At 47.5% G+C, this 23,844-nt stretch overlaps 1 protein-coding gene across 4 annotated transcripts in view; it reads left to right on the forward strand.

Annotated features, from left to right (window-relative positions):
• The window catches only part of TSHZ1 (teashirt zinc finger homeobox 1), an 80,008-nt gene extending 65,771 nt beyond the window's left edge, over positions 1–14,237 (forward strand). For all 4 annotated transcript variants that reach the window (XM_025365659.1, XM_025365658.1, XM_025365661.1 and 1 more), the window contains one exon: positions 9,724–14,237. In XM_025365659.1, coding sequence (XP_025221444.1) covers positions 9,819–12,917 — 3,099 coding nt within the window. In that variant the 5' untranslated portion in view covers positions 9,724–9,818 and the 3' untranslated portion in view covers positions 12,918–14,237. The remainder of the gene's footprint in view (positions 1–9,723) is intronic.
• The last annotated feature ends 9,607 nt before the right edge of the window (positions 14,238–23,844 follow it).

Genomic DNA, 23,844 nt, shown 5'->3' on the forward strand with positions numbered 1-23,844 from the left:
ATATAATAACCATAATAATAAATATATGTATTTAAATTATATTTCTATTTATTTTTCATTATACATGAATAAGTTATTTAGTGGTGATTTCTGAGATTTTGGTGCACCCATCTCTACTGGGTTTTAAGTAAATAAAGTAGTTCTCTTATACATCAAATGCTTAAGTAAACCAGTACATTAATGATTGGTATCAGGCAACTAAAATTTGCCGAAGTAATAGAAAATTTTTTGTTTCTATCATGTCAGAGCAAAAGTGGCCTTTCAGCTTTGCTTGGCAGGGTGTCAGTCTTCCTGCAAGAAATCAGAACGATGTTAGTAAATTAGCGCATATATTGTATTTTTACCTTCTTTCCTGAGGAGGAAGGACTGAGCTCTGCCTGTGTCTGCTCTCTCTGCATTTTTTGTTTCCCAGTGTATTCTAACTTTCATCAAAACCACCTGCTCTCTCCATAATGAAGGTGGCATTACTTTATGAGTGATCAATTATAAATTTGGAAGACAGTGTGTTTCGTAAGATTCGACAGTGAATCGAAGCTGTACATTCATCACTTAGGTGTGGGGAGGCCCCTTTTGTGAATTGGCCCCTTGGAGTAAATGTATTTTGATATAATGGCCATCTGTTCTTGGATATCACGTTTGCCAGTCTGAAAAATAGTTTGATTTAGACAAACATGTAATTTGGTAAGATTATATAGTTTCACCAGGTGGCAATGCAATAGTGAAATTTGGTATTTACTGTAAGGCAGTCACCAAGCAGGGACTGAAGACCTGCGTTTGTGTTTGTCACTTTTGAACATCATTCTTCTTTCACAGTCAGCTCTCACTTACATGTGCTAATGAGGAAGAGAGAACTTGGGTAGACAGTTTCCTGACCTTATTGCTATCGTTTGTGTCCACCACCTCCTCCGTCAGGCCTCCAAAGAGCTCTTCACAAGGAACAGCATTTCTGCCTGGTGTCGGTTTCCCCACCTCTCCCTTCCTTCCTCTGTTCTTTGGCAGATGCTCTAATCATCAGCAAAGCCTCTGAAAGGCAGGCACAGGGAAAAGAAGAACAAGAAGGGCCCAGCCGATCCGTGGCCCGGATTTCACATCTGACTGTCAGAGCACCATCTACACAACAGTTAACACTGATGTTGGCTCACCTTCAGTCTTAACTGAAGGGATGGGCTTGGGCTGGGATGGGCTTATCGTTATTTTGTTCCTATTGTTCCCATGTATTTGAGTGGCATGAAGTTAAGCAGGTTCCCACAGCCACAGGACGATGGCACATCTGCACGCAGGACGTTTTCTGATTCATCCTGTGAGTCTACAGGGTGTGAGGAAGAGGAGGAGCAGGCGTCCTAGTTCCTTCGGGCTGTTGTAGCAGAGCACTGTGGACTGTGTGTCTGTGTGTGGACTGTGAGCAACAGATGTATATTACTCACAGTTCTGGGCCTGGGAGGTGGGAGGTCAAGGCAGCAGCAGATCCGGGAGCTGGTGAGGGCCTGCCTCCTGTGTGTAGACGGTGTCCTCTCACTGTGTCCTCAGGTGGTAGAAGGGGCAAGGCAGCTCTCTGGAGCCTTTTTAAAAATAAGGGCACTCATGCTGTTCTTGAGGGCTCTTTCCTGGTGACCTCCTAAAGGCCCTACCTCCTTCTACCATCACCGTGGGGGGTTAGATTTCAACGGAGGAATTCGAGGGTGGGGGTAAACATTCAGACCACAGCAGCTGACAAGCACACAGTTGGGCCACCTACTGATGGTGATGATTCTGTCATTGCCATAAATACTTCCTGTAACCCCAAAAGACATTGTTCCAGTGGGGACAATGATTGTACCAGTGGGGAGACCGAGGTCCCAAGGAGCGAGTGAGTGTATCAGGTCACACTGTGTGTACGTGTCTGAGCCTGGGCTCCTACCATGCTCTCCAGACATCAGATCCGTACCTTCCATCTCTCTTCTTCTGCCATGCTAATGGGGTGGGTGGCGGGATCTGTTCTACTAAGAAACCACAGCAATGGTCATGCTAGTGTAAGCCCCATAAAGGCGAACCAGTGGGGTGTCAGTCCCACCCCAGTTCACTCTGTCTTTTCAGGCCCAGGCTCCTGGGGAGCACCCCTTTGGGTCACCCGTGCACACATCCAGCATGGCTTAGTGGACCTTGCTGTGTGTGACAGGTATAGCCCCGGGGGTTTGGGGGAGGGGCTGGCTTCCCAATGTGGTTTGGCACATTCCTCCCGGATACAGACTTAGCAAAATCCAAGCACTCGTTTGCCTAATACGGCAGCCAGGGTATTGGGTTGCTCTTGTTTGCAGGCACCTTGGGTTCTGGGTTGGAATTTCTCCTTCTCAGGCTTTGTCCTGTGACACCTAGCCACCGCCTTCTCCCCAGGTCCTAAACTCTTCAAATGAAACTCTGTTGATTTTCAGTCCTTCTGAGGGGTTTTGGCCCTGGGATGTGGTGCTCTCTGCCTGCTCCCTAGATTTGGAAGGGTACGGGACCTTGTTGGGGGCCTGTGGGGGCAGAAGAACTGGGAGGCTCTGCACACTGTGTTGAACGGACTGGGTGTGGAGGGAGGCAGAGGCTGCTTGGAGCCTGGCCTGCTGCTGCCTGCTTGAGCCTTGGGAGGACCCTTGGCCGCTCAGCTGTGATGGGGGAGATCAGAAGCACGGGTCCTCCAGTGCTGGCTGCTGGAGTGGTTGTCCGGAGGTGGTGCTGTGGCTCCAGTTACTATTATGATTTTTATTATTATTGAGTCCTTGGAACTAAGCCAGTCCTCGAAGGGTCTTGCAATGATGGAGGAAGAGGGTAAGGTGAGGCTGGCAGTCCAGTCACAGATTTAATATGGAGTCTTTCATGGGGCATCCTCCTGCCCACCTCCATCTGTGGGACCGTGGAGTCCCTTGCACCCACTAATGTCTGTGGCTGTCCCAAAGGCTGTTCCCTTCCATGGTCACAAGAGCTTCAGACAAGAGGCCACCCTGACCAGCACTTCAGCCTCAAGGCCCCTGGACTGGGGCGGTGGGAGAATCGTGGGGATGTGCTTTATCCAACGGGGTCAGGAGAGCTGCTTGGTGTCCGGAGGGCGGGTTCGGGCCAGTAAGAATTGGTGCCCAGTGATGTGGGGGTGGAGGGTAGGCCGTCCTCCCAGCTGTCTTGAAGGTTTGTGCTTCCTCGCATCTCTTGTAAGCTAGAGGGGAGAAGGTGAGCTAGTTAAAAAAATAGGTAGGGTGAGCAAAAAGAACATAGTAGAATAGTAAAATAGCTGAAAGAAGATCATCAGGATTAAATAAACTGGAAGAGTATATGATGAAAGTATAAATGCCAGAAGGTTCAGAGGGCAAGGACAGCAGTGAGCAAACCCCATCAGCTAAGGCCTAGCATGGTGACAGCTGTGTATGGTGAGCCGCTGTGGGAAAGGCTCTGGGCCGCCGGCCCTCCTGTTTGTCAGACTCTGCAGCCCCTCCCATGGGAAGGCTGGATGGAGAACGCCCTGCAGTGGCTGTGGCACTGGGGAGCTGGAGCAGGAGGAAGGTGGGAGGCGGCCACTGTGGTCAGGGACTTGGGGGAACTGGGGCAGAGCAGCCCAGGACAGCCTCTCTGGCAGTGTGGAGCAGGAGCCCACTCATGTTCTCAGCCCAGACACCATCTGCATCCCCGATCGTCCCAAACCCCCTTTCATTTTTAACGTTGAAACACAGTAACAATTAATAAAGCCTTTCCCAGCATTCCTGCCCCAGGCTGGGCCATGCCATTCTCCGTGCTCCCTAATTCCCAGGATCTGACCGGTGGCTGTGCCTGCGGCTGGTAGATGTTCCATGAAAGTTTGCTTCTAGCGAATTCATTCCAGCAATGGTGTTCAATGGCTAGTCCATGTTGGCTGAACTGAAAACAATGAAGATTTCGAAAATACGATATTTATCAGGAACCACTTCATTCAATGATAAATAACCCGTGTATTTATTATCTAGATAGAAAACACTGTAACATTCTTGAAAAGGATTTTTTCTTTGTACTGTGTATATAATTTTATCTTCTGCTTTTTTCATTTAATGACTTTCTCCATGTTATTAAAACATACTTTCTCATGTTTGAAGGATACTGCATCCTGGGAATAAATACTAGTTCATGTAACCACTCCTTATTGTTGCAGATTTAGACTGTGGCAAGCAAGTTTTATGTGTATAAAAGGACATCTTGTATAAGGGACATCTTTGGGCATGAAGCTTTTTCTGCATTTCATATTAACTTCTTAGACTAACTTCAAAAAAATAAAATGATTGGGCTAAAGGATATCAATGTTTTAACATTTCTCTCCCTTTACTCTTTTTCTTTGAGATTCTCTAATAACACCGTGTCTGGCACATAATGGCCGTTCTAAATACTTAATACAGAATTACTTTTGATCATTCATTCATTCAAAAACATTTACTCCGTATCTTCTCTGGCATTTAGATGTTAATGAGACAAAAGAAAATAACTTGGCAAAGGAGAAAGACGGGGCTGGGAGTCAGTGACTGGCTTTCAAATCATGTGTCCATCATTTGTTTCCTGTGTTACTTCGGGGAAGTCGGTCAACTTCTCTGAGACTCTGTTTTCTTTCCTGTGGAATAGGTGTCTCAGTGATACTTAGCTTAAAGGGTTGTGAGAATTAAATGAGGCAATGGGATGGAAATACTCAACCCGGAGGCGCAGGAGCCTGTGCTGTGTTGGTTGAGTGGAAGAGTTCACAGCTTGATGAAGAGGACAGACAGGTAACAGCTCCAGATTCTTCCAGGAGTGGTGAATTTTGTGAGGGGGTTGTGAGGGTGGCATAAGGAGATGACCTTCGAGTCTGCCTGGAGGGATGAGGGAGGGCCCAGTAGCTCACACCAGGCAGAGAGTGGGGGAGGGCTGGCATCCAGAGTGGGCACTCCCCTGTGGAAGAAGGGCTGCCTGGAACCCCCAGATAGAGCGGGCTGGGCATGGAGGGCTGGGCACAGGCAGGGCAGCAGTGAGGGTCCAGATGCCCTGCCTGGGACACACAGCTTCAACAAAGGCTTGAACTCAGGGTTGTTGGGAGCACAGCGTCTGCTGGAAGGGAGAATGTCACAGACCAGGAGTGGAGGGACGTCAGTTGGGGGACATTGGAAGGCTCTGGCCACAGAGCCTGGTCATCAGTGCAGGGCCAGTTTGGATGCGGGGCCCGAGGACCAGGAGGCTTTGAGGATCGCGCTGCTTTTCTGGCTCAGATACTCTCATTTAGGGTTATTCGGTAACATCTGAATCTGGAGTTTCAGAAGGAGGAGAAAGTGAGCTGTTGTTATGAGGACGACAGTGCTGGAGCAGGCAGTGGGGTGTCATTGTTTGCACACAACATAGGTATGATGTGGAGTACCCGTCACCTTAGATCTGTGTTAGAACAGGGGGGCTCCTTCCATGGGCCCGACGTGGGGCCAGGCCCTGAAAGCACCACGGGGGCAGCAGGACAGGCGTCCTTCCTGATGGGCCTGTGTCTGGCAGGTGTGCAGGGGTGCCCATGGCTGTGGTGGTCACAGGCACTGGGGTTGTGGAGAAGGTGAGATTGGCCAGAGAGAGGCTGCGGTAAGAATGGGCAAGAGCAGCAGGCCGACCTGGGGATGCGGCAGTTCAGAACAGGGAGGGGGAAGCGGGCACCGAGGGTCCAGAAACGGACAGGGCCACATGCTGCTCACGGGTGCAACCGGGTGGGGAGTGAGAAGCTGCCTCCAGATGGCATCTGGAAGGTGGGCATGCTAGGCACGGGCAGGGAGAGCCTGAACCTGTGGGGGCCCAGCCTTCACCCTGGTCCACACTGGAGCTCCCTCCCTTCCAAAAGTGTCCCTCCCCTACCCGGCCACAGGCTGCCTGATCACCCTGCTTTGCTTCTTCCCTGGGACATGAGTCCCTGTCCCTAGGGCAGGGACTTTATGGACCCCCTGCTTCCACGTCTGCACCCCCTGGAGCCCACACAGGGCCTTGGACATCTGCGCAAGAAAATGGCGTGCTGGGAAGATGACCTCTTAGGAGGGCCTTCTCGTTCTGTGGATCTGTGAGGTCCAGTCTGTTCTGACACAGATTGGCAGTGAGATACATTGTAGCTCAGCCTGGGAACTTCCTGGGTGCAGAATGGACTGTCTTGGAGGACGGCCAAGTGGAGTCTGGTCTGGATGATGCTTGCACCTGCTGGGAGCGTGAGGGTGCAGGATGGTCCGGGAGGAGGCCATCACCATGCGGTCCTGAGATGCCGGGCCAGGTCCTGAGACGCAGCCCTGACTCCTGACCCTCATCCTTTGTGGGCGCCCACTCCGAGCAAGAGGACGAGGATTGGTCAGTGTTGAACACACCCGAGAGGTGTGAGAGCAGGTTTCCCATTTCTGTGTTTTCAGAGTTGAGACAGAAGCCTGCTGTGCACGGAATTGTGTCCTCTTCATTCGTATGTGGAAGCCCTGACTCCCATTGGGGCTGTATTTGGAGAAGGGGCCTTTAGGAAGTAATTAACGTTAAATGGGGTCACAGGGCCCTTGTCCAACAGAGGTGACCTTAGAGGAAGTGGAAGAGTTCTCACTTCCCACCTGCTGGAAGGAAGAGCCATTCAGGGGGAGAGCTGCCATCCTCAAGCCAGGGAGAGGCCTCACCAGAAAGCAAACCCTGCCAGACCTTAGCCTGGGACTTCCGGCCTCCAGGACTGGGAGAAAGGAAGTTCTGTTGGTCAAGCCAGCCAGTCTACCGTATGTGGATATGGTAACCCAAGCCAGCGAACACAAAGCCACTTATTAGCACACACAGGTTGGCTGCCTGCTGTGGGGTGGGCTGTGGGAGGGCTCATTTAGTCTGTGCAGCAGCCTCCAGGCACCTGTGGCCGGGGGCAGAGGCACACACAGCAGTGGGCCAGCAGTGACGGGCTCCCCAAACTGAGCAGATCCAAGTCAAGCGAAACATTTCCTTTGCATTAGTGGCCATGAAACTCCCTTTCACAAAGATGGGTTGATGAAAGCCGTGAGGCACTTTCCTGTAGTGGATCCTGATAGAAGAGCTTCCCGCACACAGTGGGAGGGGCCTGGGGCCAAGGCCAGCGCATGCTCAGGCCTGCCAACATCGTAAACCTGGGCCTTCTGCCTCTCCCAGGCGTTGCCCTGCCCAGCACACCCTGCAGCCTTCAGAGTCACCCTCCAAGTACGCAGAGGAGCTGCACCTTGTGGCCCAAGCCAACATGACCCAGGCCAGGCTGGTTCAAAGGTGACGAGTCTGACCAGTGGTTCTTAAAGTGGGGTTCTCAGGTCCCAGCAGTGAACCCTCAGAACTGGGCCATCCTAAACCTTTAATAATTAGGGGCGAATGACAGTGTGCCTGAACTTAGCAATTATCTTTTAATTTTGAGTGTTACATTTTACAGGGGAGTCATAGTATCATCTAGAACATTCCCCAGATGTTGATGCCTATAGTTGAGGCCTGAGGTCTTACATGATTGGTTATTTTCCACAATCACAGCACAGTGTGAACAGAATCGTGATTCCTGGATTTGCTGCTGTTCCGCATACTGCTGTGAAACGCGTGAACACAGGTGCGCAGATGGTCTTATGCTGTCACTAGAGGTGGAGTTGAGGCTGTGTGCGGAAAGGGCAGTGCGTGCAAGCACTCGGGACGGCCTGAGCTAGAAGAGACTCTCCACGTGACCGATTCAGTCGTCTCTCATTGTGCGTGTGTGTGCGTGTGCTTGTGTGTACGCGTGCGATTGTGCGTGTGCCTGTGAGTGGTGGCTGCCGCTGGAATCTGAAGCCCTGCATTTGCAGGTATTGAGGCTCTCACACTGCTCCCCGCTGCCCCTGGCATCCTCCCTTTGGGCAGCCAAGATGTTTTCTGTCCCTCCCAGCAGTCCTCCCTGGAAATGTGTGCCCTCGTTGTCGTGTTCCCTTGGGCCCTGGCTCTGATGATGTGATCATGAATGAAGATGTTTAATGAGACACCCCTTTTAGGTCAGATCAATGCATTTTACTAGGGACTTTCTGCAAAGTATCTGAACCCCGAATATCCCAAGTTGTTGATGGAACTCTAGTCCAGCTAGTTGTTCCCTCAGACGGGAAAAGTAAGCAAAAGTGCCTTGGTCAAAGAAGCTGAGGCGGTGTTCCTTGCAGTAGTCTCCCTTGGGAGTTGGGAAGGTGGGTTGTGCAGTAAAGGATCTGACATGTCCTGCAGTCACAAGTCCAGGTTGCATCTCGGTTCCTGTGCCCTCCAGCCTCATCCATGGGACAACTGCTGTATCCCGGAGGCCCCTCTGGGAAACACTGCCTTCAGCCCATGAGGTCGCTCTGCTGCACGGTCGTGGACCTGTAGTCGGCGGATGGAGCGTGGACCATTGGGCTTTTGTAATTAAACAGCTCTTATTGTGATAAAATATTTATAACATATAAGTGACCATTTTAACCATTTTAAGTGCACAGTTTCATGGCGTTAAGAATGTTCATATTGTTGTGCAGCCATCACCACCCTCCATCTCCGGAACTTTCTCATCTTCCCAGACGGAAACTCTGTCCCCATCCCCTCCTTCTCCTGGCACCCACCACCATTCTGCTTTCTTTTTCTATGAATGTGATGGTTCTAGGGCCCTCACGTGAGGCGAGCCGTGCCGTACGTGTCCTCTCGTGACCGGCTCCCTTCACTGAGCACCGTGCCCTCGAGGTGCATCCACGCTGCGGTGCGTGTCAGAACTCCCTTTCCAAGCCTGAGTGATGTTCTGCCTTCTGAAGGAAGCAGAAGGCCCAGGTTTACAATGTTGGCAGGCCTGAGCATGCGCTGGCCTTGGCCCCAGGCCCCTCTCACTGTGTGCGGGAGGCCCTTCTATCAGGATCCACTACAGGAAAGTGCCTCACGGCTTTCATCAACCCATCTTTGTGAAAGGGAGTTTCATGGCCACTAATGCAAAGGAAACGTTTCGCTTGACTTGGATCTGCTCAGTTTGGGGAGCCCGTCACTGCTGGCCCACTGCTGTGTGTGCCTCTGCCCCCGGCCCCAGGTGCCTGGAGGCTGCTGCACAGACGAAACGCTACACCGCGTTCATCCCTCCAACCATCAGTGGACATTTTGGTGCCTTCCAGCTTTTGGCTGCAGTCAGTGAGGCTGCTCTGGGCCTTGGTGAACAACCATGGCTTTTGCCATCTGGCAGCCCCATGAGGGTGGCGCTTTACTCTGCCCAGGCAGGGGATGGGCGGGGCCATGTTTTGGGTTCTTGCTTTTGCTGAAGACCGGAGTGTTTTCATTGCTTGCCATTGAGGAGTGTTTTTATTTATGGGAACGATATAATACTGTCTGTGAAGATCCTGCTCTGAAAATTGATAACCAGGTCGTGCCCGATGGGTGTTTACAAGTATTTGCCATGTGGAAGTCGTGAGGGGACTCCTGGGTCACTTAGGAGGGAACAGCCGATAGGAGGGGTACTTGGTGGGTGGTAGCTGGAGTCCCAAGTTCCTGCCCTTCCCACCAGGCTGCAAGGGTCAGACTGACATCTTTGGGACGAGCACAGGATACCATCCTCCAGTTCAGTCCCCTTTGCTAAAGATACACTCAGGAGGGGACAGCACCTTTTGGAACCTAACTCCTACAAAGGGGTAGATATGTAAACTTGGGGTAGCCTTGTGTCCTGGGAGCTAGGCTGACAAATATCTTTTTAAAGATCATCTAACTGCTGGGGAGGCTGCGTCCTTGAAGATGATTTACTTCTTCTAACTGGGTTTTACTTTTCTCTCCTAGCTTATGTTCCTGAGGAAGAATTGAAGGCAGCAGAAATAGATGAAGAGCACGTGGAGGATGACGGGCTGTCTTTGGACATTCAGGAAAGTGAGTACATGTGCAATGAAGAGACGGAGATCAAAGAGGCGCAGAGCTACCAGAACTCCCCAGTCAGCTCTGCGACTAACCAGGACGCCGGCTATGGGTCGCCCTTCAGTGAGAGCAGCGACCAGCTGGCCCATTTCAAAGGCTCTTCCTCTCGAGAAGAGAAGGAGGATCCGCAGTGTCCCGACAGCGTCTCCTACCCCCAGGACAGCCTGGCACAGATCAAAGCTGTGTATGCAAACTTGTTCTCTGAGTCCTGCTGGTCCAGCTTAGCTCTGGATTTAAAGAAGTCGGGTTCCACCACCAGCACCAACGATGCCAGCCAGAAGGAGAGCTCCGCCCCCACCCCCACGCCCCCTGTCTGCCCAGCCAGCACCGCCGGCCCCACTGCGAGCACGCCCAGCACCAGCTGCAGCTCCAGCACCAGCCACAGCAGTACCACCAGTACCAGCAGCAGCTCCGGGTACGACTGGCACCAGGCCGCACTGGCCAAGACGCTGCAGCAGACGTCCTCGTACGGGCTGCTCCCCGAGCCCAGCCTGTTCAGCACCGTGCAGCTCTACCGCCAGAACAACAAGCTCTACGGCTCCGTCTTCACTGGCGCCAGCAAGTTCCGGTGCAAAGACTGCAGCGCTGCGTACGACACGCTGGTGGAACTGACGGTGCACATGAACGAGACAGGCCACTACCGTGATGACAACAGGGACAAGGACTCCGAGAAGACCAAGCGGTGGTCCAAGCCCAGGAAGCGCTCCCTGATGGAGATGGAGGGGAAGGAGGACGCCCAGAAGGTGCTGAAGTGCATGTACTGTGGACACTCCTTTGAGTCCTTGCAGGACCTCAGCGTCCACATGATCAAAACCAAGCATTACCAGAAAGTGCCTCTGAAGGAGCCAGTGCCAGCCATCACCAAACTGGTCCCCTCCACCAAAAAGCGGGCGCTTCAGGACCTGGCGCCCCCCTGCTCCCCTGAGCCAGCAGGAGTGGCCGCAGAGGTGGCCCTGAGTGAGTCAGCCAAGGATCAGAAAGCGGCGAACCCATACGTCACACCCAATAACCGCTACGGCTACCAGAACGGTGCCAGCTACACCTGGCAGTTCGAGGCCCGCAAGGCACAGATCCTCAAGTGCATGGAGTGCGGCAGCTCCCACGACACCCTGCAGCAGCTCACCGCCCACATGATGGTCACCGGGCACTTCCTGAAAGTGACCACCTCAGCCTCAAAGAAGGGCAAGCAGCTGGTGCTGGACCCCGTGGTGGAAGAGAAGATCCAGTCCATCCCCCTGCCGCCCACCACCCACACGCGGCTGCCGGCCTCCAGCATCAAAAAGCAGCCCGAGTCTCCCGCAGGGTCCACAGCTTCGGAAGACAAGAAAGAGCCGGAGAAGGAGAAGCCGCCCGTGGCTGGTGATGCGGAGAAGATCAAGGAGGAGAGTGAGGACAGCTCGGAGAAATTTGAGCCCAGCACCCTGTACCCCTACCTGCGCGAGGAGGACCTGGACGACAGCCCCAAGGGAGGGCTGGACATTCTCAAGTCCCTGGAGAATACCGTCTCCACGGCCATTAGCAAAGCCCAGAATGGCGCGCCCTCGTGGGGTGGTTACCCCAGCATCCACGCGGCCTACCAGCTGCCGGGCACCGTGAAGCCACTCCCGGCGGCCGTGCAGAGTGTGCAGGTGCAGCCGTCCTATGCTGGCGGCGTGAAGTCGCTGTCTTCCACCGAGCACAACGCCCTCCTGCACTCCCCGGGGAGCCTCACGCCCCCACCGCACAAGAGCAATGTGTCTGCCATGGAGGAGCTGGTGGAGAAGGTCACGGGCAAGGTCAGCATCAAGAAGGAGGAGAGGCCCCCTGAGAAGGAGAAGAGCTCCCCGGCCAAGGCTGCGTCCCCCGTAGCAAAAGAGAATAAAGATTTCCCTAAAACGGAGGAAGTCAGCGGCAAACAGCAGAAGAAGGGCCCTGAGGCCGAGACCGGGAAGGCCAAAAAGGAGGGACCGCTGGACGTTCACACCCCAAACGGCACAGAGCCCCTCAAAGCAAAGGTCACCAACGGCTGTAACAACCTGGGGATCATCACCGACCACTCGCCAGAGCCTTCCTTCATCAACCCTCTGAGCGCTTTGCAGTCCATCATGAACACCCACCTGGGCAAGGTGTCCAAGCCCGTGGGCGCCTCGCTGGACCCGCTGGCCATGCTCTACAAGATCAGCAACAGCATGCTGGACAGGCCGGCGCGCCCCGCCGCCCCGGTGAAGCAGGCCGACGCCATCGACCGCTACTACTACGAAAACAGCGACCAGCCCATTGACTTAACCAAGTCCAAGAACAAGCCGCTGGGGTCCGGCATGGCCGATCCGGTGGCGTCACCTCTGCGGGAGAGCGCGCTCATGGACATCTCTGACATGGTAAAAAATCTCACAGGCCGCCTGACGCCCAAGTCCTCCACGCCCTCTACAGTTTCGGAGAAGTCTGATGCTGATGGCAGCAGCTTTGAGGAGGCACTGGATGAGCTGTCACCGGTCCACAAGAGGAAGGGCCGGCAGTCCAACTGGAACCCGCAGCACCTGCTCATCCTGCAGGCCCAGTTCGCCTCGAGCTTGCGGGAGACCACAGAGGGCAAGTACATCATGTCGGACCTGGGCCCACAGGAGAGGGTGCACATCTCGAAGTTTACCGGCCTCTCCATGACCACCATCAGCCACTGGCTGGCCAATGTGAAGTACCAGTTGAGGAGGACAGGGGGAACGAAATTCCTAAAGAACCTGGACACAGGGCATCCTGTTTTCTTTTGCAACGATTGTGCCTCTCAGTTCAGAACTGCGTCTACATACATAAGTCATTTGGAGACGCACTTGGGCTTCAGCCTGAAGGATCTATCCAAGCTGCCACTCAATCAGATTCAAGAACAGCAGAATGTTTCGAAAGTCCTTGCCAACAAAACTCTGGGCCCGCTGGGGGCCACCGAGGAAGACTTGGGCTCCACATTCCAATGTAAGCTCTGCAACCGGACTTTTGCGAGCAAGCACGCAGTCAAACTGCACCTTAGCAAGACTCATGGCAAGTCCCCCGAGGACCACCTGATCTATGTGACTGAGTTGGAGAAACAGTAGCGTCCAGGTATGCAAGAGACCGCGGAACATTGCACTAAACGTCGTCGAGCTGCACTAGGCCTGGCCTGAGCCTCTAAAATCAGTCTTTCCTTTGTTGCTGGCCCGCCTCTCTGGACCTTGGTTTTCTTACACATATTTTGTATATTTATATGCTCTCTGTCCGATCTGTGCATGTTATTTTTCTTTTTCCGTGAGTCAAAGTCTGACCTTTATTTTCAACATCTGTTCTTGATGTTAAGCTATCTTTTGTAGGAAATAGTGGGGCACACTACTCAGAGACATTATTTAGCACTAAAGAAAGACACAAATAACAATGATAAAAAGACATCCTAAAATGACGAAGTTGCCATGACAATAAAGGTCATAGAACCTGGTAGTGTCAAATTTAACCCTTTGAGGACTGTAATTGCATTTCTGTGCCTTTCACTTGAAAAAAAAGAAAAAAAGAAAAAAAAGGCTTAAAGGCATTTCATTCAGATCAAAAGCTGTGTCAGACACAAAACTTATTTAATAATTAAAAAATGAGCTTTTATATGCAGAACTGGTTTGTGAGGAAACATGCATGCAGCTGTGGGAAGATAGAAAGCTGTGTAGGACTCACGGGGTTTGGAAGCCACACCTCTACATGTCTAAAACAAAAAACAACAACAGATACCCACTCGCCACTATGCCCAAACCCTCTGGATGCGGAAAAATGCCACTTTCGGCAAAAAAAAAAAAAAAAAAAAAAAAAAGTATGCAAGCTATTATTTAAAAATGTGTAAAAATGCTATTTCTTTTTTCCTGTAAAATATTGCGGTTTATAGTTATTTACAAATGTAAGCTTTGGTACAAGCTGACCTTTCTATAGCGTGCTGCATTGGTAAATGAAAAAAAAATGGGGCAAACGTTGGAGTCCTTTCCTTGTAAATTGCCAGCATCAGCTTAAAAACTCCTGTATGTTACATATCGTACCATTTTAATCTCTTCAACTTTCTTTGTACCTTCTGGCTGTATGCTTTCCCTTTTAACTTTTTATATTGTCATTTTATATTAAATTTCTGTGTATATAATGTAAAACCACAATTTTTGAATAAAATTTAGTTCCTGCAGCTTGATTTAAGTAGAGGACTTTTACTGGCACCTGCATCTCTCCAGATGCATGTACTCAGAGGGACTGTCAGACAAAAATAAATACATAAAAACAAAGCAAGCAATGCACTATTAATTATACATTTTGATGTTCTATCATTAATATTGTACAGTACATTTTGGTTCACACAATTAAATCCACTGTTTTCTCAGATGTAAAATAAACCCACATGCAGTTCTTGATTTACACGGATTGTCATGTCGTCATTATTTTGCCTTTGAGATGTTATTTCAGCAACAAGAGGTATTGCTTATGCAATCAACCAACAAAAATTCTATTCAGAATCATCATTTCATGATTTGTGTGCTGACATGTTTCATTCAAATGATAAGTATTGTGCTTTAAAAAATGATAATTAAAATTTTTAACTCCACTGGGTGCTAAGGATTGCCGAGTTTAGCCATTGAGTGATGGCTGTTTTGTACTTAGGTGGGCTGAGATGCGTCCTTCAGAGAATCCTTTGCAGAATTTTTAAAATATGTGTAATTAACCTGTGTGTCTATCCAGAGATTTAATGGTGGGAGTAGAGGGGTAGGGCTTACTCCACCAGCAAAGACCCCGAGGACCCAGGAATTAGTTTTGTGTTGCTCCAAAGAGGAAAACCTGATTTCTGAGCTTTTAAAAACCTACAATTTTAAAAAGAAAACTGGCTGCTGTTGTATTCAGTGTTTGAAATGAGGCTTCTTTCTGCAGATTAGAGCACGGCGGGCTCTACTGAGAGTGCCAGGACGCTTGCCATGAAAACGCCCATCCTCCAGGGTGACCCCCATCCCTGAAAGCCCAAACTCACTGCCTAGTCTGTATCAAGGGAAGCATTGACATTGAGGCCCCCTGGCCTCTCCCCCCAGCCCCAGGAGCACTAAATGACACGACCATGAAAATTTACTTTTCTGCCTTTTGCTTACATTTTCATAAAATTATATCCTGAGAAAGGTTAGAGCTTATACCTCTCTGTTCAGAAGCAGCTAAGCAATTGTGATATTTTAATTATTTCTCTCACATTGCCCCGTGACAGCAAGGATTGTTCTGTTTCCATTAATGATTTGAGGAGGAGGAGCAGGTCCAGGTGGGTCATACTTACACAGGCTTTTGTACTAACGCAGCAGAGCGCCAGGGAGGTTTGCTAAATTTTTCTGACTTTTTTCATTGGTAAATAGCTATGTCCTTTAGGAGCCTCAGCCATTTAGACATTTCAGTTCAATTACTGGGTGATTATGTACTTTGGGCTCAAGGGGTGACAGAGAAGAATAACAATGAGGCTTATGGCAGTGGTGTGGGGGCTTTGCATAATAATCCTTTGAAGTTATGTTTATTTTACCACAAACCCGCAAACATGTGATTATGTGATTTCACCCTCATAGCAAAAGTGTTAGCAGCAGCAGGTGAAGTGGTCCAAAGGGAGGTGAGTGCTCCGCAGAAGGGGGTCACTGGCCCAGTGTGCAGCTAAGCACTGAGTGGTTTTAAAGCGGCTGGCAACTTGAGTTCCGATCATTGGGGGATGGACATAGATTTGGGGTTTTCCTTTACATTTTTTTCTTCCTAACTCACCAACTGTATTGCTACATTGTCTTGACTGTAATTTCCCAATCAATGCATAGGAGACTAGGTTATCTTAATCATACCCCTGAAAGTGATAATGAACGTGGCGACTCCCACTAGTATTTGTCGAGTGCTTCCTCTGTGCCCGGGACTAATTCTAAGTGCTTCACACCTATGAACTCATTCCTTCCTCACAACTGTATGCGGTGGGTTCTGTTACTTTCACGCTCAGTTTACAGGTGAGGAGCCAGGCACAGCAGGGTTGAGGAACGGACCCAAGGCCACATGGCTTACGAACGACTAAATGACTAAACTTGGGCTTTGAGTCCAAAAAGCTTTTGCTACAGAACCACACTCTGAATGCCTGCTTACAGGCCTTGGGATCTGCCCCAGGTGGGGATCTCTGCTGTCACCCAGAGGCAGGGCGTCTCCTACGGGGTGGGGAGCTAGAGGCAAGGCTTCACGATGGTGCTGGGGGACATGGGATGCAGCTGAGCAGCCAGAGCTGCTCTTCACCTCCCACTGCAGCCCTTGTGGATGGCAAAATGTAGCCGCCCCATGGTCTGCTGGATTTGAGAAAATAAGTTGAAAGATGTTTTTATGGTTCTGTAGCAACTTCAATTGAATACAGGTATACTTAGTAACACAGAAACTCAATTTGTAAGGATACGAATGGATTGAATAATCCAGGGAAGGATTGGGATACCTACAGTCTGAAGATTTACTTGACACGTTTCCCCTTCCTTCACTGATGTCCGAGGAAACGTGTCCACCCTTCCCTTCATGTAGTTTTGTGTGTCCCAGCAAATGAACTCCACGCACGGCACTGGGTCCTCTCGGCCTCCTAAGTCCTCCCGCGGTCCCAGGGAACAGATCTTCCTCTTCTGTGGTGTGGGGACAAAATGGCCCTGGGCACCTGGAGAGAGTCAGCCACCTGTCCCAGCCTGTGGGACGCTGGCAAGGAGGCCGGGGGGGGGGGGGGGGGGGCGCCCCTTTCCCTTGGCCGGGGGGGGGGGGGGGGGGGGGGGGGGGGGGGGGGGGTTGGTTCATCTGTCTCGTTTGGCCTGGTGGCCGTCGTGCGCATGCAGGTGTCACCCTGATTTGCACTCATATTTGCCGTTTGAGACTTGGAGTCAATAACTAATCATGTATTTTTTCCTTCAGATGTAGAATTTTTTAAAGTTTGTGGTAGTCCCCAAAATGGGTGAGGATGTTGCTTGATAGGTAGTCAGTTTTTAAAGAGAGATAAAACCTGTGAAATAATGACACACAATGGTTTATGTAAGCGAAACAAACTTTTTTAGGTAGTGTATGCAAAAAGGTGATTAAAAATTCTAACGTTTCTGATCCGACATTTCTATAGTTGACAGCCTTTGAAAAACTGTTAACTTTAGTCTAAAGCATGTCTAACCTACTTCCAAATGTTCAGAAACCTGTACGTGCAAATAAAGGTTTCTGCTTTTTTCCGAGAGAAAATTTCTTATTTATTTTATTATAATTTATCTGAAGATAGTGGATACCATTGAAAGCTAATTATTGAATTGTTAGCTTACAAGATACCAAAAAGTAAAATCTCTTTTGGAGACAATTTGTGTTTTTTATATAACTTTTATTCTTATGACAAAAGTGATACAGTCATTGTAGAAAAGTTGGAAAATAAACATGAAGTTAATAAAAACTATTGTTTTCATCTACAGAAAAATCACTGCTAATATTTTGGTGCTAACATCTTTTTTCCATGTTTCTACAAACTAGAGATCATGTTCAACATACTTTTTGTACCTTGCTTCTTCTTTACCTGACAGTAGATAATGTCTATTTTCTTATTTTGTTACATATGGAGGATTTTTAAATCTTTTTGAGCTGTACTATAATTTATTTAATCAATTCCCTATTACAGTTTTAAAAGCAACATTTAGATTTTTCAAGTTTTCTCAATTAGAAATATGAGTACAAGAAATTCCACTCAATATTATTGTGAATATTTTTTATTACTTCCTTACAATAAATACCTAGAATTGAAGTCGCTGCGTCATAATGTGATTTGGTGCATATACCAAATTACCCACAGGAAAACTTGTACTGGTTTAGACACTTATTTGCATGAGAATGACTGTTTCTACACACCTTTGCCGTGTGACTACAAGGGTTTGATGTTTTTAAGTTTTTGGCCATTTTCACTGATTAACCAATTTAATCTTGATGTTTTCCTGTATAATATTTTTAATGTTGATTGTTCATTTATGTTATTTAAAACATCATTCAAGGACATGTGTGATTTCTGGAGTACTTTTACATTAATTATGATTTTATTTATTTATTTATTTATTTTAAATCAGGGTCTTACTCTGTTGCCCAGGCTGGAGTGCAGTAACATGATGTTGGCTCACTGCAGCCTTGACCTCACTGACTCAAGCGATCCTCCCACCTCAACTTCCCAAGTATCTGGGACCACAGTTACACACCACCATGCCTGGCTAAGTTTTGTGTTTTTTTTAGAGATGAGGTTTCACCATGTTGCCCAGGCTGGTCTCAAACTCCTGAGCTCAAGTGATCCGCCCGCCATGGCCTCCCAAATTCTTGGGAGTACAGGCGTGAGTCAGCCTGCCCGGCCTTCATGATTCATTTAAACTCAAGTGGCCACAGACAACCCAACCACAAAGAGGAGAGAAAGAACTTAGCTAAGACCCTGTGGCTCCTTTGTGGATATGGGACTAGAACAGGGCAGTTATTTTCCAGGTCTGTTCCCCCTTGTTCATCCACAAAGCTATGTCTCATTAAAAGGTCCCCAGTGACTTCAAGTGAATAATGTACTTTTGTACTCTCTTCAAATTTCCCAACTTGCCCACAGGGAGTGGAGTCTCCAATTTTATTACTTCTATTGCTGATTTGCAATTAGTATTGATTAGCAAAACAAAGATAATTTCAAAATAAAGTGGTCACTACCCTAGTAGGATGAGATTTGATCACTTAGAGTAGACTTCATAAAATAAAAACACTTGGATTGACCTAGAAGTCAAGAGAGAGGGACTACTTTTAAATCTGTATCAGAATATCTCCCATAGGTGAGTTTGTTCCAGAGCTGAAATTCAAGGGCCCTGCTAAGCCCCTGATGTCTTTGACCCAGATTCTTGATAGCCACACACAGAGGCCAACAAGCACAGGGTGAGGACGATGAGGAAGCATGTTACCTTGAATAAGACCAGGATGCGCTGAAAAGTACGTGCGATTCATTTTCTTTCGTAAAGAGCGATAGCGTTTCACCAAAAGTGTTTAGATGACCTGTAACTAGTCAGTCACTATTTTTCTTACATCACCCAAAACTATTTACAATTTGATCTGACTGGTATAAAGGCTGTCTGATGATGTGTAGAGTGCATTTTACTTTGAACAGACAGTGGAAACAGTGGGCCCACATATTTGACCATATTTTGTTAAAATATTTGAGATATGGCACACATCATATTTAAATAGTAGCTAAAAATGTAGTTTTTCTGGTTAGAATGCAGTGCTTAAAGATGAATTTAAAAGGAAGTCTTTAAGACTGAAGCATTCTGAACAAAGCTGAACTTGCAGGGATATTTTTCCTTGAAAGCTTGTTTGACCAAAAGTACATTAGTGGCAAGGAACTGGGGACAGATACATTGGGAACACCAGTTTCTAAAGTATGGAAATAATAAGGAAAAGCCCATTTTGTATAACTGTAACCATCAGCCAAATTCATCCAATCGATTCATACACAACTGGGTTTCCTATGGGCTGCTGAAAACCCCAACCGGTCCTAAGATTAAAACATTTTTCTCCTTTCAGTAAATGTTTCTTCTTTAGATACATTTTAATTTATTTATGCATATTTTCAGAGTAATTTTTCCAATTTTCTCCAAGAAACTAAACTAAAATTTTCCTTTTCACCTTGTAGAACAGCAGAGTATGTGGATGCGTGGTGAGCACGGTGTGGTAACAAAACCAAAAGGATGGGCATTTGGGAATAATTTATTACCATGTAGTTTAAAATTATATATTCAATCGTATTTCTAAGCCATAGCTTTCATGTCATTATGCCAAATTGATTAATGATTGGGCATTAATTGATTAATATTGATTAATGATTAAACACACTTACCAATTTCAACTTTTGACTCTTTTATGTCATTAAAATTTTGAAAGCAATATTTAGTTGTGTTTTGATTTGTTAACTTTAAGAGACAGTAATGTCCTAAATACTGGCATTTCATTTGTAATCTGTTTATTTACAAATTAGTAAAATCTAATTTCCATTTTTAAAGCAATTAGTTTTCCTCTCAGATATTCCTGTCCTTATTGTTTTAGAGTTGTGAAATTCACACATCATTCACTTGGATACACAAGATTCCAGGATGGGGAGCTCAATTATTGGTCTTATTTAGTGGAAGCATGGGTTTTTGCACTGTTGAATGCAAAATAAATGACCACATCTCAAAATTGGACTCCAGACATATTGATTAGGACACATTCCATTTTCCATAATTTTTTCATCAATTAGTGGAAACTAATAGCCTTAAACTCTAAAATAATCTGCAAGCAGAAATCTGATGGAAAGGGCTTTGTCCAAACTTCAGATTATGATGAAAAATATTTATTTAAATAGGAGGGAATTTAAAGCGGCAATCTTTTGCATGGTGACTGTTTTCTTAAACGTAATGTGAATATTTGTCGTTAAGTTCTGGTTAGATAGTTGGAGCCTAACACTATGTAATATCTTATTTGTTGTCATGGAAGCTTTGTAATATCACAAAATTCTAAGGAAACCAGGAAAGCTGCAGAGAGGCACCACCAGTTCTTGTCACTAAAACTTTGCAGAGAAAACAGATTTATGAAAAAGGAGTCACAAAGTTACTATGTCTGGATGACCTCTCACTTTTCTTAACATTTCAGAATTTGGTGCTTCTTTTGGAGACGCTCTGACTAGTGCATTCCTAGATTCCTGCTTCTGGTGGCTGACCTTTTGAAGAGTGGAATCCCACATCAGAAACAGAAAGTCTGGTGTTTCAGAGACCGGTTTGGATATCATTCCTTTTGTCAGTGGTTTTCATGATAATTGCATTGCTTGGACATGAACAAGCCCCCTTTTTTAAAAAGTGAAATTGGCGATGCACTTGCTCCATGCACTCCCGGCAGGTAGCACCCTGACTGCTTTCACTCCCTCCATGGTGAGGTATCATCACGTTTCTTATCAAGGCCAGATTTGGCCTTTCTTAAGCCTAAACTCCTCAAAGACAAGATAAACACATTTCTCCTGTAGGAATAATATTTAGCGTTCTTATTCACCCTCCAAATGTTTTCTTCTTGAAACTCCCCACTTCACAGAACCCTTCAGGTTAGCCAAGTGCTTCAGCATTGTAGAGAAGCCAGAAGAACAGAACTGTGGGAGAGCAGGTAAGAGCCTGTGCAGTCCGTCTCTATCTGAATGGCTTCATGTGTGTGTGTGGGGCAGGGGGATGGGGACACTGTCTCTTTATGTCTCAGGATGAAGAACAGCAAGAGGAAAGCTGAGACTCAGGGGAGGAGAGGGCCGGCCCGGTACAGGTTAGAAAGGCTAAAGAACCGTTTTGGGTGGCACTGGGTTTGTGGTTTCCATTGTGATTCTAAAAGATCATGGCCCTTCTGCCATCTGTATCAGGAATGAGGGAAGAGCAGATAGATCCACCTGCAGGAGAGAGCGCCCAAGACTATGAAGGCAGAGTTGGGCCACTAGGCCAGTGAGGCAGTGTGAAATGCTCCAAGCACAGCCCTCTGCCTCAGGGCTGGAGCTCCCTAGGGCTGTGCACCAGCAGTGGACATCACAGACCATGTCTTGCACATGGACCCAAATAAAACTAAGCAGGTGGAATCAACAAATGCGCAGGAATGAAGGAGACTGGAGGGTGGGAAGCCCAGTGACAACAATCATAGATCGAAGATTTCGTTCAGTAAGGAATAAAAACATCACAGAAAGAGCATGGGAGTGTGGCCTTTCTAGGGTTAAAGATCCTTAAGCTTTAGAGAGAATGTATAAAAGAAATTTTCTTTCTGAAATAATTTATGGAAATGCCGTGCTCCCTTTGAAGGCTCCATGTCACCGTGTGGCACTGCGCAATGTTCTCTTTCTTCACCTGTCAGGCAAAGACCACCTCGAAGAGTCTCACTGCTGATTACTAGTTAATTGTCATTAATAAGTGACAACTGACATTATGGGGGCTTAATGCAGAGAGAACAGAAAAGAGCCACAGATATTCTAATGAGCTGACTCCTACGTGCCCTCTTTTGTTGTCGAAAATGAGGAGCTGTCGTCATTGTTCAGGAGATGGGCTTCAATTGCTCTGGAAAATATTCTCTTTTAATTTCTTTATGCATAGATAATTCCTGGGACTCTGTACTTCTCTCTCTTCCACCCCCCTCTCCTTTGAGCATGCACACACACACGCACGCACGCACACACACACACACACACACACACACACTTCCTCACTGTCTCCTATGAGCATGCTAAAAGCTCCCAACTTAGGAAGAATCATAACTTATTCCTAGACAAGGAAGTAGTGCACTCTTCAAAGCTTGTATTTACAGAGAATATAGAAAAGGAAGGCCGTTGAGTGTCATAGTTTTAGTTGCCTTGGATGGGAACAGAGGTGGAGAGGTTCAGCACTGAGGAACGAAGGGTGGGAGGCAGGAAAAAGGGAGGAATTGATGTAACGAGAAAAGATCCACCAGTCACAGGCGGGAAGCTGAAAGTGATGATCAAGAACATATGAACACATGTCACAGCCAATCTGCCCGAGAGAAACGTTACTCTTCCCAGCCCTCAGAGCTTTAAAACAATTACAACAACAAAAAATCCCCAAAGAATCTTCCAGAAGAGAAGCCAGGAATGAGGGGAAATGATTCAATAGATATTAAACTTTGAGCTGCATCCATTGCCATTTGTTTTTGGTAAACTTCACCCAAACAGAATTTGCATATTAAAAATTCTTACTCATCAGGACAAGTGAGCAGAGACTCTGAGTTCCTTCTTGTGCGTGTGTGTTATGTGTGCATACACAGAAACAATGCTGTATTCAAATATTAGAGTAGAAAACAAAGCCAAAAACATACAGCAACCTCTCCCCTTTACCTGTCTTCCTCCTTTCCCTGCCCAGTGCCTGGTAACCATCATTCTACTCTCTGCTTCTATGAGTCTAACTTTTAAAAAATTCCACATATCAGTGAGATCATGCAATACTTACCTCTCTGTGGCTGGCTTAATTCACTTGGCATAATGTCCTCTAGGTTCATCCCTGTTGTTACAAATGGCAGAATATCCTGCTTCTTGAAGGCTGAATAGTATTTCATTGTGTACATATACCACATTAAAAAATAGGTGATGGAGAGGTTAATTAGACTGATTTGGTCATTCCAGAACATATACACGTAATGAAACATCACATTGTACCCTGAAAAGATATACAATTATCTGTCAGCTAAAAATAAAATGAAATTTAAGAAAGGAAAACATACAGCAAATACTTTTGGTGTCTGCTCAAGCCACTTAACAGAATGCTGTGTCTGTCTGTAAGAAAAGGGCAGCTGTCAGGGTGCATGTTCTCTCACTATCCGCTCAATACCGAAGATTTCCAAATAGGACCATGGCAGAATATCCTCGGAGTAAGCGCGGGCTGAAGGCAACAGGAACAAGATGTGTTGTTTTTCAAGTGCCAACACCTCCTAACAACAATTTTTCGTGCTATCAGATCATTTCACACCGTGCCATTCCACCTTCTCTCAAGTCTTATCACACAAATGCAGTTTCAAGCTTGATATTTGATGGCTGCACTGCTAAAGGGAGATATCCTGTCTTGTTCCTTAAAACACTGCTGTGGCAGTCATTTCTGTATGCAGTGGTAAACCCTGTGCCCACGTTCATTTCTGTTCAGTGATAGGGTTTGGGAGAGGGGCAATACTTTGAATTGCAGTGAGCAGCTGGGTCTGGTCTCCTCCCACTTTGGAGTCAACCTCGACTTCCAGATGATGGTCCTAACAGCACAGAAAGAGAGGGTAAGAAATGACCCTCCTGCCCTTCAAATCAGCTAATGGGCAACCGCATCTCACTGTTGACACCTGGCGGGTCCTCAGCTAAAGGTGTTTAAGTTTCGAATGCGTGTGCTGGTGTTGAACCACATCGGGAGAATTGCACACTTGTGTTATTGAGTTTTTGGACCTGAGTTCTCAAGCTTTACATTTAGATTGTGTTTGTTTTATTTG

This window comes from Theropithecus gelada, chromosome 18 (genome assembly GCF_003255815.1).
Source record: "Theropithecus gelada isolate Dixy chromosome 18, Tgel_1.0, whole genome shotgun sequence".
Lineage (NCBI taxonomy): Eukaryota > Metazoa > Chordata > Mammalia > Primates > Cercopithecidae > Theropithecus > Theropithecus gelada.